The 13,785-nt window shown below is 40.9% G+C and overlaps 4 protein-coding genes across 4 annotated transcripts; 1 reads left to right on the plus strand and 3 right to left on the minus strand.

The window, feature by feature from the left end:
- Positions 1 to 144: 144 nt before the first annotated feature.
- Positions 145 to 5,188, minus strand: LOC148397580 (histone H2A.V). The gene is made up of 5 exons (XM_088375764.1): positions 3,318 to 5,188; positions 1,934 to 2,011; positions 1,644 to 1,757; positions 1,414 to 1,543; positions 145 to 936 (listed from the first exon to the last, which is right to left on the minus strand). The coding sequence occupies exons 1-5, from the start codon at positions 3,318 to 3,320 to the stop codon at positions 875 to 877; spliced, it is 387 nt and encodes a 128-aa protein (XP_088231890.1). The 5' UTR covers positions 3,321 to 5,188; the 3' UTR covers positions 145 to 874.
- LOC148397581 (transcriptional regulator protein Pur-beta) lies at positions 4,299 to 7,660 on the plus strand. The gene has a single exon (XM_088375722.1). The coding sequence runs from the start codon at positions 4,350 to 4,352 to the stop codon at positions 5,286 to 5,288; it is 939 nt and encodes a 312-aa protein (XP_088231848.1). The 5' UTR covers positions 4,299 to 4,349; the 3' UTR covers positions 5,289 to 7,660.
- Positions 5,959 to 11,496, minus strand: LOC148397582 (uncharacterized). Its single transcript, XM_088375772.1, has 3 exons — positions 11,214 to 11,496; positions 9,994 to 10,616; positions 5,959 to 8,758 (listed from the first exon to the last, which is right to left on the minus strand). The coding sequence occupies exons 1-3, from the start codon at positions 11,380 to 11,382 to the stop codon at positions 8,525 to 8,527; spliced, it is 1,026 nt and encodes a 341-aa protein (XP_088231898.1). The 5' UTR covers positions 11,383 to 11,496; the 3' UTR covers positions 5,959 to 8,524.
- A 113-nt stretch (positions 11,497 to 11,609) lies between these two features.
- Positions 11,610 to 13,732, minus strand: LOC148397583 (uncharacterized). Its single transcript, XM_088375733.1, has 2 exons — positions 13,409 to 13,732; positions 11,610 to 12,553 (listed from the first exon to the last, which is right to left on the minus strand). Exons 1-2 carry the CDS (start codon positions 13,575 to 13,577, stop codon positions 11,859 to 11,861), a joined length of 864 nt encoding a protein of 287 aa, XP_088231859.1. The 5' UTR covers positions 13,578 to 13,732; the 3' UTR covers positions 11,610 to 11,858.
- Positions 13,733 to 13,785: the final 53 nt, after the last annotated feature.

Below are 13,785 nucleotides of genomic sequence, written 5' to 3' on the forward strand. Positions count from 1 at the left end.
ACGCGCATGATACGTTACTGTACTGATAATTTCCTAAATTTTTGTTTCCAAATTAGGTTCACATGCATAATTCGAATTCAGAATAAATTAAATTAAGCCTTTGTGTTTGCCACTATACAGGGACATCCATCCTAAATCCAGAGATAGCATACAAAGGGTGTTTTATTCAAAGACAAAAAACGTTGTCAAACACAGCTTAAAGAAACAAAGTTCTGATGTTTTTCAATACAAGAATGTCATGGCGTTCAATTCAAGGTGCACACAAACAGTACATTTGGGTGTCAAAACCCTGCTGAGGTTAAGTAAATGTAGCGACTTCTAATAAGTGTACAGTATGTATGTAGTGATATGTCACCTGGGAGGGGGCCGGAGGAAAAGGTAGCATGATATCACACTCAACTTGTTCAAGTTTAAGAATTATGCATGCAAAAGCATACATGACATTTTTTTTTTCCAATGTAAAAAAAAAAAAACAAAGTTAATACTTGTTATATGTGCAGTTTCAAAGCACCAATGCACATTTTTTGCCATCTTTCAAAAATATCACGCAAGCGCTATATTCAAATCGAAATAACCACAAAACAAATTGGTATCATATAAAAAATGCTTTTAACAATTTCAGTATAAAACAGAACAGGCCAATCAAAGAAATTCATCGTCGCCATTTTGACATGGTCAAGCATTCTAACCACACGATGCATACAATTTTTTTTCCCGCCGTAAGTGATCCTAGTTAAGTGGGGAGGTATAACAACACAAACGCTAAACAATCGCTCTTGGTTTGCTATCATCATATAGACAAAAATAAAGCAAAAACAAACAAAAAACTCTGGTTTGCAGAGGAAGGCCAGAAAACTGGTTGGACGCGGGGCGACTACACGGTCTTCTGTTGGCCCTTCTTCCCGATGAGGGATTTGTGGATGTGCGGGATGACACCTAGACCGCCACAAGAACAAATAGTTAAATTACACATTTTGACATAATGTGACATCAAACTTTCAACAATTGAAATCAATGAATAAATCGTGTTAATTGACATGTCTTTACAATTTCAGAAAACGTCAGTAGGGGGCGCCATAAATTGGCACTCATAAAGCCTTACAGCTTATTGCTAAGTTAGCCTTATAGCTACAGTTCAACGTATAGGAAAAACTAACAAATATGAAATAAAGCTTATTCTTTTGAGTGAAGGTATCACACATCACTTGCCGACCTATGCTAATGATGATTATTCACACACATTAGCAACACGCAGCTTCGAGCAAGTCACCAAATTTCTAGAGACTTTGAGGAAACCGAATATGACAATAGAAGAGAATGCAACGTTGCTGAGGCAACCGTACATATTTCTAAGAGGAGTCGAGGCCACCGTTATGGAAAACGTAATTATTTGTGTGTGTGTGTATGCCTCACCTCCGCCAGCAATGGTGGCCTTGATGAGCGAGTCCAACTCCTCGTCTCCACGGATGGCTAGCTGCAAGTGGCGAGGAGTGATACGCTTCACCTTCAAGTCTTTGGACGCGTTACCCGCCAACTCCAGGACCTGAGCAACACACCAAACTTAACCAGAAAAAAAAGCACAAGAACAGACACGAACGAATACGCAAACAAGAAGACACTGTGACAGACACACACACACTCACTTCAGCGGTGAGGTATTCTAGAATGGCGGCGCTGTACACGGCGGCGGTGGCTCCCACACGACCATGGCTGGTAGTGCGCGTTTTCAAGTGTCGGTGAATACGTCCAACTGGAAACTGACCGGGGGGGGAAAATATATCAGTACAATTTCAAATGGTATAGACAATTATAGTACACTAAATGATCTGTGGCATCAGTATTATTGTGATCCAATGTTAAATAAGTTGTCAGGGAAGTTGAAAAAGTCAGAGACAAAGTAATGGTGGGGGGCCATGAGTATGATGGAACTCACCTGGAGACCGGCCCTCTGTGAGCGAGACACTGCCTTAGCCTTGGCCTTGCCACTGTCTTTTCCTGCCTTGCCGCCAGCCTGCAGCAAATATAAGCTTACAATTTCATCAACAAGTACAAACAAGCATTTTTAAGTCTTGAATTGCATTGACCCAAAATTTATCTGACTATTCTAGCAGCAGAAAATGGCATACAGTGATAAGGTACACTTGGTTGTACTGTATGTACAAAATACATGAAGGCTCAGCAGCTCATTTCAAGATGAATTGACTTCTTACAAAGTTTTCCATTACATATAAAAACTTTTTGACAAATGGACAAAGAAACATGCTACAATAACATGGTTGACAGCATGTAGCATTCAAACAGCCTGGCAGTCAAACCACAGGCCACTATTTTAATTGATTACGTTATAATATTTTATTTATTTATTTTATAAAATAATTATAAAATATTATTTATATAATAATGGCTATAACTTTTTTTTTTTTTTACTCAGCGATGCACGTTTTCTTGATAATTTTTTGGTGATTTTAAAAGTAATTGGATTGTGTTGTTTTTTACTGTGGTACCGAATAAGTATCGAGAATTGTGGAAAATCTCAGGCATTGGTACTGTCTACTGAAATTCTGGAATCGTGACAACCCAAGAATCCATCACTAAAATTGAAAACAATTTAAAAACGAAAAAATAGACATGAACACAAAATATAAGAGGGGAAACAAACAAAAAAAGCACAAGGTATAAATTTGAAAATGCAAATAATACCAAGCATAAAATATACACAATTTTATTTGAGAAAAAAATACCACAAAAAACATAATAAATGCAAATTAGACAAAATAATAAAAAATATTAGAGAAAACCATTAAAACTTTTATGACCAAATTATAAATGATATAATTCGTTGAAAAAAAAATACTCGAGTTAATTTTGTGGAAAAGATAATAGCAAAATAAAAAGTAGAGTGCGAAAACTAAGATAAGAAAAAAAAATACCCATGTTGAACAAGAAACATCGAAACATTGGAGGGAATACACACCTAATTTGAAAAATTGAGAACCAAAACATCGCCGTATTAAAAACTCACTGAAGTAAAGCCTTGGATGGTATTTCATAATAGCGACATCATTATTTAGCTTGCTAACAGCTAACCCAAATTGTTCGTCGTTGTAAGTTAAACGTGTGCCTGTAAAACGAAACTTAAAAAATTAACTGACTTCTGGCGCCTCCGTTTATGCTAACACTTTAGCCGTGACAGTTAGCCAAACACCTTGTAATTTAACGCGGCACTTTCTTTCTAGTTATGATAAATATTTGTTCTTTTCTTTTAATGAATATACCCCCATCCCACCGCACGCTTACACTCGTGGACGCGTACATACCATTTTCCACCTCTTGATTTGATTGAAGGACTGAGTAGATAGCAAATAATTTCGGCTTCCGAGAGCAAAGAAACAATAAAGCCCCTTTTCGCAAGTCTTTTCATGAAAGCAGTGAAGGATGCCCGGCGTCCAATCAGATCAGGCGTTGTTCCTTCGAATCTTCACTTTGACTAATCAGCGCACGGGTTGCAGGGTGGCCACCCATCCCCCAACTGGCGATTATCGCGCCTGCTTTTTGCGCACGAAACCGTCGGGTAGGCGGTACTTACGTGTTGGAAAAGGAAGCGTACTTCCGGAGGTGGTAACATTCCTTTTGAGTGGGTGATAGGTTTAGCCAATAGAAACGCAGGACTTCAACCACTTTAGGATTGGCAACCAAGGCCACCAATCAACATGCAACGTGCATGTACGCGTGCGTGTTTTTGTTTAGCCTAGTCTTTTCTTCCAGGGCCATCCTTACTCCAAAATATACGTAATACGCCATACACGTCGAAGATGCAAAGATAACATATCTGAACTAAACCGTGAATTTTACACTTGACAGACATTGGCGAATATGTATTTAAATTGACATCCGTTGTGATCAATCGGCATATAGTATCCTGTTACTTATTCCTAGTAGGCGGGACTTAAAGTGGAGTATCATTCCTGAGTATTTTTTTCCAAAACTATACAAAAAACACAATGTAGGACATCGACGTTTTGAGTACCACTCATCAATATTGAGCCTCTTCAAGTGTGCAGGTTTAGCTGTCAGCTACAAACGCTGATAAACTGTCAAAACAACCCTCGTAGTACAGTGCGACTTTTCAACTAAAAGCAATCCGAGTGCGCGCGTCACTCAAGAGCGCGTAACTCGAACGACAAGTGCCTCGGCGAATAGAAACGCAGGATTTAGAAAACTGTAGGCACTGGCACCCGTCGCGACCAATCAGCATCGAGTATCCGGTGTCGGTGCGTTTTCTCCGCCAGCATAGCTAGCAAAGCGGGTGGGGGTCAAAGATAGGCAGAGACGGGCTGCTGGTGGCGAAGATGGCGGATGGGGACAGTGGAAGTGAGCGTGGAGGTAGTAGCAGCGGCGGAGGAGGAGGAGGAGGGGGAGGCAGCGGCGGTGGCTTCCAGCATTACCAGCGGGAGCCTGAAACCCAGGAGCTGGCCTCGAAGCGGCTGGACATTCAGAACAAACGCTTCTACCTTGACGTGAAGCAGAACGCCAAAGGCCGGTTCATCAAAATTGCCGAGGTCGGGGCAGGGGGCTCCAAGAGTCGGCTGACGCTCTCCATGTCGGTGGCGGCCGAATTCCGTGACTACCTCGGGGATTTCATCGAGCACTACGCCCAGCTGGGGCCTAGCACTCCGGAGCAGATCGCCCAGTCGGCGGGCGGCGATGACAGCGGGCCTCGACGGGCCTTGAAGAGCGAGTTCTTGGTGCGAGAGAACCGCAAATACTACCTCGATTTGAAGGAGAACCAGCGGGGTCGCTTCCTTCGCATCCGCCAAACGGTCAACCGAGGCCCGGGCTTTGGTGTCGGCGCGGGAGGAATGCCCGGTGCCGGCATGCAGGCCGGCCAGACCATCGCGCTGCCAGCCCAGGGCTTGATAGAGTTCCGCGACGCCTTGGCCAAGTTGATCGACGACTACGGCGGCGATGACGACGAGCTGGCCGGCGGTGGTGCAGGCGGGGCGATGGGCTACGGTGAGCTCCCGGAGGGTACCTCCATTATGGTGGACTCGAAGCGCTTTTTCTTTGACGTGGGCTCCAACAAGTACGGCGTATTCTTGCGGGTGAGCGAGGTGAAGCCCAGCTACAGGAACTCCATCACAATACCCTTCAAGGCTTGGGCCAAGTTCGGTGGCGCGTTCAGCCGCTACGCCGAGGAAATGAAGGAGATCCAGGAGCGCCACCGGGACAAGGGCTTCGAACGCCGGGCTGCGGAGGAATCCGAAGGTGAAGACGTGGATGACGACTGACGGACGGACGACTCACGGATGTTTGGTTTTATGCTCAAGCTATCAACAAGTCAAGGATTAGCGAGATCCAGAGTGAAAAGAGAGACCTTAACGTGCATGACGAATCGAACTATTTTCAAACGCGGAAGTTAAACGATATATGAGAATATAGTGTCTATATACATATAAGGAAAACAAAGTTTAAGTGAATATTATAGGTATAGGTCTTGTATGAGATACCCCCATTGATAGAAAATATATGCAAATATATAAATACGTATATATTGAGTGTACATTTGATAGGAGTTCAGCTCAAGACGGACAGATCATTACCTTCTGGTTGAGAGCCAATCAGAAGAGTTCACTTTAAGACCCAGTCAGAAGAGACCCTTTACTCGAGAGCCAATCAGAGGTCCTCACCTGACTTGTAGTTTGTTTAACACCAGCAACAAACTGGCGGGAAGGTGTTTCAATTGCACTTCTTGGTTTAGAGCCAATCAGAAGAGCTCACCTGACTTGACAGTTGCTGGACCCATGGCAAGAGGAAAGGCGTCAACTTCGAGGAGATGGCGTTACAAGCACACTCTTGGAGAAAAGGGGAGTCCATTTTGACTGAGGAGGCGGCAAAACTTTGGAGTTACATTGGCGCAACCCAATGTTTTTTGTCTGTCCATGTGACGTCCGTTGCATCTGATGACATCACACAAGTCTAGGCCCCCCCCCCCGATTGGTTTATCAAAGGGTATTTTGGATCTACTGGGTCAAATTAGGTGCTGTAGGGAAAAAACAAAGGTGCTGTACTTAAGTATAAAAACATAGAAAAACGAGTATAGATAAAATTATTTTTCAAAAGAGATGTATTGAATTATAAAAAAAATGAAAAAACTATGGATGAGATTTGGTCATACCTGCTTTTTTAATTTTCTTTATTTCCCAAAGAGCAGGGTTTCCCAAACTGCGGCTCAGTGAGCCATTTAAGGTCCTGAAATGGTTATGTTGGACTACAATCACATATGTTGTTTATCATTATTTTACATGTTATTACAGAACTACATGATGCGTATTAAGTTTGTTTTACAGCGAGGAACCATGTTTTATTTTTGTCCCCTTCGGTTATTATGGCAACTTTTTCTTGGAACATAACTTTTTTTTTTTAACCCATAATAATTAGCACTTTATCCTCATAACACAATTATTCTCATAAAATATAGATTTTTTTGAAAAATTAAGTACAATCACAGTACTAATACGATTCTGCTTATTTTGAAAAAGATGCAACTTAATCTCATACTAGCACAACCTTATTCTCATAACATGACCCCTCTGTCCAAAAAAACAGACTTTCATTTTATTTTTTATGAATAATACGATTTTTCCGCCCCTCATAACTTTTTGGGGCAAAATACAGTGCGACCTTTATCGCACACACAAAAGACGTTTTTGTGGTGTCACCCTTTTCATTATATTTCAACGTCATTACTCTAAGTTTACAACTTATTTTTCTTTAAAATGTGAAATAAACCGACAACTTTGTTGTACTTTTGACTTTTTAAGAAAAAAAATATGACTCTTGTTCTAATGTCACATCTGCACTCAACACTACACGCAACCATACCAAAACAAACTTTATTTTTGGTAAAATGTTGCCTTTTTAAATTTTAAGATATGTTGTTTTTGTCAAACGTTTCTACAAGAGATTTTTTCTTTCCTCTTATCTGCATTTTGTGTCCTGGGAGAATTTTTGGTTTTGCTTATTGTAACAGCCTTCATGTCTCATCATTTTGAGTTTGGGAAACCCTGCCTTGGAGTTGAACAACTTGTTCCTAAAAAAGTCCATTTTAGTTTTCGAGCAGCACTCCAGGTCACTTTACAGTTTGTCGCGTCAGGCCTCGTTTGTCACATTTTTGTCATGCGTCGGCTTCTCCAAAAAGCACCACCTTCGATTAATGTTTCCTTCCTTTTAATTTTGCATGCCTGCTTTCTTGCTGCCTTGCTGTTGTTGTTTTGAGTGGCGTACAATATTTATCTTTTACTTTGAGAGCGATTGCAAGCTTTGATTTGTTGATATGAGAAAAAAAAATGAACAAGCATCATTGTTGTTGTCCCGCCTCCTTTCTAAACTTTTTTTTTAAACTTCAGCAGAAAAATGCCGCTTGACAATGCAAAATATCACCTGGAAGCAATAGTTATTTCTTTTACACAAGTTTATAAATACAAATCTATACATGTATATTTAGAGAGAGCTATTACACACAAGATTGAAGGACATAATTCTTCCAATAGTGTGTTTTCTGTGAAATGGCAGCTGTTTTCGCTCATGTGTGTTCTGCTGTTAAAGTTCTTTTCATTGACAACTGGTGGTGGTGATGATGAAAATAAAAAATAAAAAAGGATGTGTGGTCTTTTACTTGTCTGACTTGATATGGGAGCTGAGATTAATACAACTTTGTCTTTTAGAACAGTTGGGCAATACATCAATCAACTTTTGATTACAACTTTTACTTTATTCTAATATTTTTACATTATTCTCATAATTAAATCTTATAATTTCACATGATTTTAATTTGGAGTAGATTGTTTAATTTGTACTATTCTAACCATGAATTTAATCTCATTATTTCTTATAATTTTACTATATTTTAACTGAACAAATTGTGAAAAAGAAAAATGCACACGCGGCATATACAGTAAATAGACCTAATATCAGCTAACAGGGCTGTAAAGGGGCTCGCCCGTGCGTCGCCCTAAAAATACCCAGGGAGGTCAACAGGGTGTTGAAAGCCAGCCAGCTGTCATTTTATTTTGTTGGTACTGACAGTGAAGCAGCTGTCAGTCGGTTAAATTGGGCCCAGAGAGACTAAATTATCATTTTTAACTTGGAGGAATTACAATTTGATTCTAGTAACATTGCGATTTTATTCAAGAAATTTTATGACTTTCACCGAAAAAAAATGACCCAAATATTTCATAGGTTTTTTTTCTTATGAAACGAGAACTGGTTCAATAATGTTATTTTTTTAGAAAATTAAAGAAACGCGCTGCGTGGATCCTCGAGTGCGATTAAGTGTGCCTTTTGCGTGAAGCGTTTCCCGCACACGCTTGGCTTTGTGTGTGAACGTCTTGCTGCACAGTGTGCAGGCGAAGGGTTTCTCCCCCGCGTGCATGCGGCGCCATGCTCTCCTTGCGGAAGAATGTGGCGCCGCACGCCGAGCAGCTGTAGGGTTTTTCTGCCGGGTGTGTGTGTGTGTGTGTGTATTTTAGTGCGCAACCATGTTCGGCTTGTGGAAGAAGGACTTACCGCAGACGAAACAAGCGAAGGGCTTCTCCTCTGTGTGCGTTCTCTCATGCACCTCCAGCGAGATCTTCTGGGCGAAGCCTTTTTCGCACACCGAGCAACTGAAGGGTTTCTTCCCTGTGCGGATCCTCAGGTGTGACACCAAGTTGGACTTTTTGGAGAACTTTTTGCCACAAGTGCAGCGAAAGGGTTTCCCCTGGCATGGGTTGGTGCATGGACCTCCAAGCTGCTCTGACACGGGAAGATTTGACTGCAAACGGTAACGGAGATGACTGTGAGAGACAAATGGCTGCTGTTGGCCTCTTCTTCTTCATCCTTCACGTGGCGGGGCTCCGGTCGCTCCACTTCATCTTTGATATAAAATGGCCGCTGACGCCATACTGAAAATCCCAGAAAGTGGAACGTATTCATGTTATTGAACTTGACCAATGAGCTGCGGACCCCCTATGGGACACAAATGAGTCAAACGTGATGTAATAGTTGATTCAAATTAGGGCTGCAACTAATAATTGATTAGTTTTGACGCCCCTATAAATTTGTGACTTTATTCCTCGATAACTTTTTAAATAAAAAAAATGTGATTATTGAGAGATAGACACGTATTTTCAACATTACACTGGTACTGCTTTGTAAAAAGCGTTTTAATGTGTAGTTGATACAAAGTGATGGATATAAAGCTGTTTTCCACTATTAATCGTCACAGGAACTTTTAAACTGCCACATTAAGAGATACCGAAAATGTATTGACATAGGTGTGGAGGGGAGCCTAATGTAGTACGTGATTGTATAAATGGAGAAAGTAAACTAGAACAAACAGACCTTGGATGTGCAGCCTCCAGTTGTCGTCGTTGTCGCTCGTTCTCTTCTCTCACTCGACAAAGCTGTTCCTCGTACAACACAAAAAGGACGTAGATCTCTTCGGCAGCCGCAATTAATCGATCACTCACGAACTCTTTCAACATTTTGAATATCCTTTTCATCCGTAACACCAGGTTGGTTAGCCACCCGATAGCTTTTTCACGCTTTTGCTAACTTCCGCCTATTTCTTCTTCGGTGGTACTATTCCGGTAGCAACGCAGCTATGACGTAAATGGCCGCCATCTTGCAGTGGTAATGACGGATCAAGTCAAAGCAAAAAGACACTGCATTGGAGGCAGAATACAAATTGTCTTTATAGACAATTAAGAAAACATACACCGTAATATTAGTTATGCTGGTAAATAAAGGTTTTACAGAGTTTTTGTATTCTTTATCCGATAAGGACACACTAAAACTATTTGGAAAATGAAACTTTCACTCACACACACATTTGACTGAATCATTATTACCACTTAAGATACTAAAATTGAGTGAAGGCAATGACGATGACAGTTACGTGTAGTGTACTGCACAGCGTAATATTTAGCTTCAGGACGACTGTAAAACATCTGCCGTTTTGTGCTTGCGCATGTGTGTATTCAAATTACACTTATAACTAAACTTCGTACCACAAACTGAACAACTAAAAGGTTTTTCTCCTGTGTGTGTTATCATATGTGATGCAAGATGTGACTTTTGAACAAATCCTTTACCACAAACTGAGCAAAGAAAGGGTTTTTCTCCAGTGTGTTTTCTCATGTGTATAATAAATAATGAATTGTTAGCCAAAACTTTACCACAAACCGAGCACATAAATATTTTCTTACGGGTTTGTGAAGTTTCCTTGTTGCCATGAGTTGATTTCTTTTGAAAGTATGTCAATAGTTTATTGGCGCTGTCACAGTCTGCAGAGGTCCTCAAAGGATCATCCATGTCATCACTGTCCGACAGAGGAGCTAAGAAGTTGTGTGGTGAGGGTCCTGGACTGTAATAATGAACCTGTGACCACTCGGGTGGTTTGCCTTTGTCGTCTTCACTCTCCTCAAAGACATTAGTCAGCGGAAATTTGCTGACATCAATGTCCTCTTCTTCTTCCTTAATGAGGATCGTCTGTGGATGTTCGACGTCTTCGTTTGAGTGTGAGGGCTGTGGATCATCCTGCTCTAAACTGGAGCTCCCCGCATGATGTTGGACATCTACGGAACAAGAGCATTATTTAAAGTGCAACAAATGCTTATTCTGTTGATTATTTTATCAAGCAATCGATGAATCAGATACCCTCAAAATTAAATTACTATCGTTTTTGAAAACAGGACATTACTTTATACTGACACTGGAGGAAAATAGACAAACCGGAAGCTACGTGTACACCAGAGCTCCTAAAAAAATTATACAATTTCCACCGAAAAAAATATTTGAAATAATTTGAAATGACTGCTATAATACCGTCTGACTTAAAACGTGACTCTTAAGCGGTGTTACAATTGGCTGAATAGAAACATCAAGATGGCCTCCCTCCATCGCTTTGTTTTGTCTGCTAGCTTTTGGACAATTTGTATTTGAAGTAATCATATGAAATCAATATTCACATATAGTTTGTGATCGTGGGGTTTTCCGAATTGTCGTAATTTGAAGACAAAGTACGACTCGCGGACAAGAAAGTGCTTCAATAAACAGCATAACTAATAACTGTATTGTAGTCTTACTCTTGTAGTGAACCACACACACCATTAACGTATTTTTAAACATCCTACGCGATATTTAAAAGTAATAATAAGTAGTAGTAAATATACCTTGGACGCGTTGCACGTTATAAAGGGCTTTCAGTTGTCGACGGTGGCGCTCGGTCTCCTCTTTCGCCCGACTTAGTTGCTCTTCGTACGACGAAATCGTTCGTGCAAACAGTCCGAAAATTTCGTCGGCGGCTGTAATTAAGCGCTCCCTTATCAACTCTTTCAACATTTTGACGTTGGAGTGTAAACAAGAACACAATTTGTTCCTCACTCTTTGTCCCTGTTTGTTGTTGTGTTAAGGGTCGATTGGCTCACGCCCGTTGGCCTTTTTCTTCTTCGGTGGGGCGCTCACGCAGCGGAAACGCACCCGATGTGGAAGTGCCGCCATCTTGCGGCGGTATTGACAACTTTCGAATACGTGCGCAAACGGCTGGAAACAATCGAAATTGAACGAAATGCAAAGAATAAATGTATGTTTTATATACATTTCGCATTATCGACAGGTGAAGTTCAAATTTTGTGAGAACACAAATACTTGTACACACGGCAGCAACAAATAACAGCAAATCATTATCAATGAAGATAAAGGCAATAATGATGAAACAGCTGTGTGGTGCGTCGAAGATAATCATTTGTAGTGTACTGAACAGAAAAACAAAACATTTACAATGTTAGTTAAATAAAATGACTACTGTGAAACAGTTTTCATTCTGTGTTATGTACACGCATGTGTACCTTCAAACTGGACCGATGACGAAACTTTACTCCACAAACTGCGCAACTATATGGTTTCTCTCCTGTGTGTGTTCTCATATGTATTTCCAAATGATACCTTCGAGAAAATGTTTTATGACAAATGGAACAACTGAAGGGTTTTTCCCCTGTGTGTGTTTTCATGTGTGTCGCAAGGCTTGGTTTTTGAGCAAATCGTTTGCCACAAATGGGGCATGCAAAAGGTTTTTCTCCTGTGTGTGTTCTCAAGTGTATAGTCAATATTGAATTGGCGGAAAAACGTTTCGAACAAAAAGGGCAGGTAAAACACGGAGCTGGTTGTGAAGTCTCTTTGTTGCCAAAAGTTGTCTCAGAGTATTTTGACTGGTTTTCGTCACCTTCTTGGTCCGCGTTGCTCCTCACAGGTTCCACATTACCACTGTCAAACTGTGGCACTAACAGCTTTTCTGGTGGTGCTCCTCCACTATGGTCTCTCCTTGGACTGTGAGGATGAAGCTGCATCCACCTGAGCGGTTTGTCTTCATCCTCCCCAGAGACGCCAGTGAGTGGAAACTCCATGTCTTCCTTCTTAATGTGGGGGAGGTGTGGCTTATTTTCTTCTCTGTCAAGGTTGGGTGGCGGTGGATGGCCTGGATCTGAACTGGAGACCCCCCATTGCTGTTTGACATCTGCAAGACACATTTGATTTTTAATTGCATTTTTATTTTCTAATATCACGAACCATTTTTGTAGTGCTTCAATACAATCACTGTGATCAGTGATAATACACCAGCTATATTTTTACTTTACTAATTGGTTTAACATTTTGCTCTACCTTTAAACGCAAATGTCTGCCTGCTGATTACAGGGGAACATTCTGTTACCAAAAATGTATGCGTTTGGATTTGTAAGTAGTACAACTAAATATCTTTTGATTTAGTATGATACGGAAGCAAACCATGTCCTTGTCTCTGTGAAATTGTATTATCAGTGTGCAATGGGGGAAAAGTAAGATGTTTGTGTGTGTGGTGCACCCTGAAAACTGCTGGGTTAAAAATTTCCCAGTGTGGTTTATTTTTAACCAGCAGTTTCAAGGGTGGGTGCATGAGGCGTTTATGTGTGCATGCATGACTTCTTCTGAGGAAAAATAGAGCGTTTCTTCGTCCATCTATTAGGTTACAATATTTGCTTGATTAGTTTCATTATTTAACAGTCATTTAATTAGTATTTTAAGAGATATAATCCAAAGGCGACACGCAGACTCGTCCAGGTGGCTGGGTGCTTGTCCTGGTTGGCTACACACGCATTGAAATGACGAAAAATGAAATAATTAATTCGTTTTGCAATAACAAATTGATTTTGCTTGTATTGTTTCGTTTAAAATCTAAAGGAAAACACTACAAACACAGTCTATTATTTCTGCAACAATTTTATTGGTGCACTAAGGAGGCACCGTTTGGTCCGAACAGCTCAAACTAATGTCACAAATTTATTCGATTAATGAATTGCTGCGAACATGAAATCGACATTTAAACTGAACAGACCTTTGACGCGTACAACGCTGCAAACCTGCTCCAGTTGTCGTCGATGTTGTTCGCTTTCCTCTCTCGCTCGACGAAGTTGCTCCTCGTATGACGCGATCGTTTTCTCAACAAGTCCGAAGATTTCATCGGCGGCCGCAATTAACCGCTCCCTTACCAACTCCTTCAACATGTCTACACGATTCACAGAAAGACAAAAGTTCAACCTCGCTTTTGAATTCTCGTTTTACGGTCCAGTGGAAGATAGGACAGCTAAGCTAATTTCCGCCTTTTTCTTCTTCGGCGCTGCTTTAACGACAGAGGCGTGTTTGAAATGTCAGACGACCGCCATCTTGCAACAGTATTGACGACGGCTCAACAGGAGAGAAGAGGTCCAAAGT

Source organism: Syngnathus floridae, chromosome 5 (genome assembly GCF_059516105.1).
Source record: "Syngnathus floridae isolate MCC-2025c chromosome 5, RoL_Sflo_1.0, whole genome shotgun sequence".
Taxonomy (NCBI): Eukaryota; Metazoa; Chordata; class Actinopteri; order Syngnathiformes; family Syngnathidae; genus Syngnathus; species Syngnathus floridae.

Excerpts from the sequence above, each read along its gene's own strand:
- LOC148397582 (XM_088375772.1), bottom strand. The coding sequence starts at position 11,382 with ATGTTGAAAGAGTTGATAAGGGAGCGCTTAATTACAGCCGCCGACGAA. Across the intron at positions 10,617-11,213 it reads TAACGTGCAACGCGTCCAAG|ATGTCCAACATCATGCGGGG; the intron begins GTATATTTACTA and ends CTTGTTCCGTAG. Across the intron at positions 8,759-9,993 it reads ACATGCGCAAGCACAAAACG|GGGAAACCCTTTCGCTGCAC; the intron begins GCAGATGTTTTA and ends AACCCATGCCAG.
- LOC148397580 (XM_088375764.1), bottom strand. Across the intron at positions 1,758-1,933 it reads CACAGAGGGCCGGTCTCCAG|TTTCCAGTTGGACGTATTCA; the intron begins GTGAGTTCCATC and ends CCCCCCGGTCAG. Across the intron at positions 937-1,413 it reads GGCCACCATTGCTGGCGGAG|GTGTCATCCCGCACATCCAC; the intron begins GTGAGGCATACA and ends GTGGCGGTCTAG.
- LOC148397583 (XM_088375733.1), bottom strand. The coding sequence starts at position 13,577 with ATGTTGAAGGAGTTGGTAAGGGAGCGGTTAATTGCGGCCGCCGATGAA. Across the intron at positions 12,554-13,408 it reads CAGCGTTGTACGCGTCAAAG|ATGTCAAACAGCAATGGGGG; the intron begins GTCTGTTCAGTT and ends TGTGTCTTGCAG.
- LOC148397581 (XM_088375722.1), top strand. The coding sequence starts at position 4,350 with ATGGCGGATGGGGACAGTGGAAGTGAGCGTGGAGGTAGTAGCAGCGGC.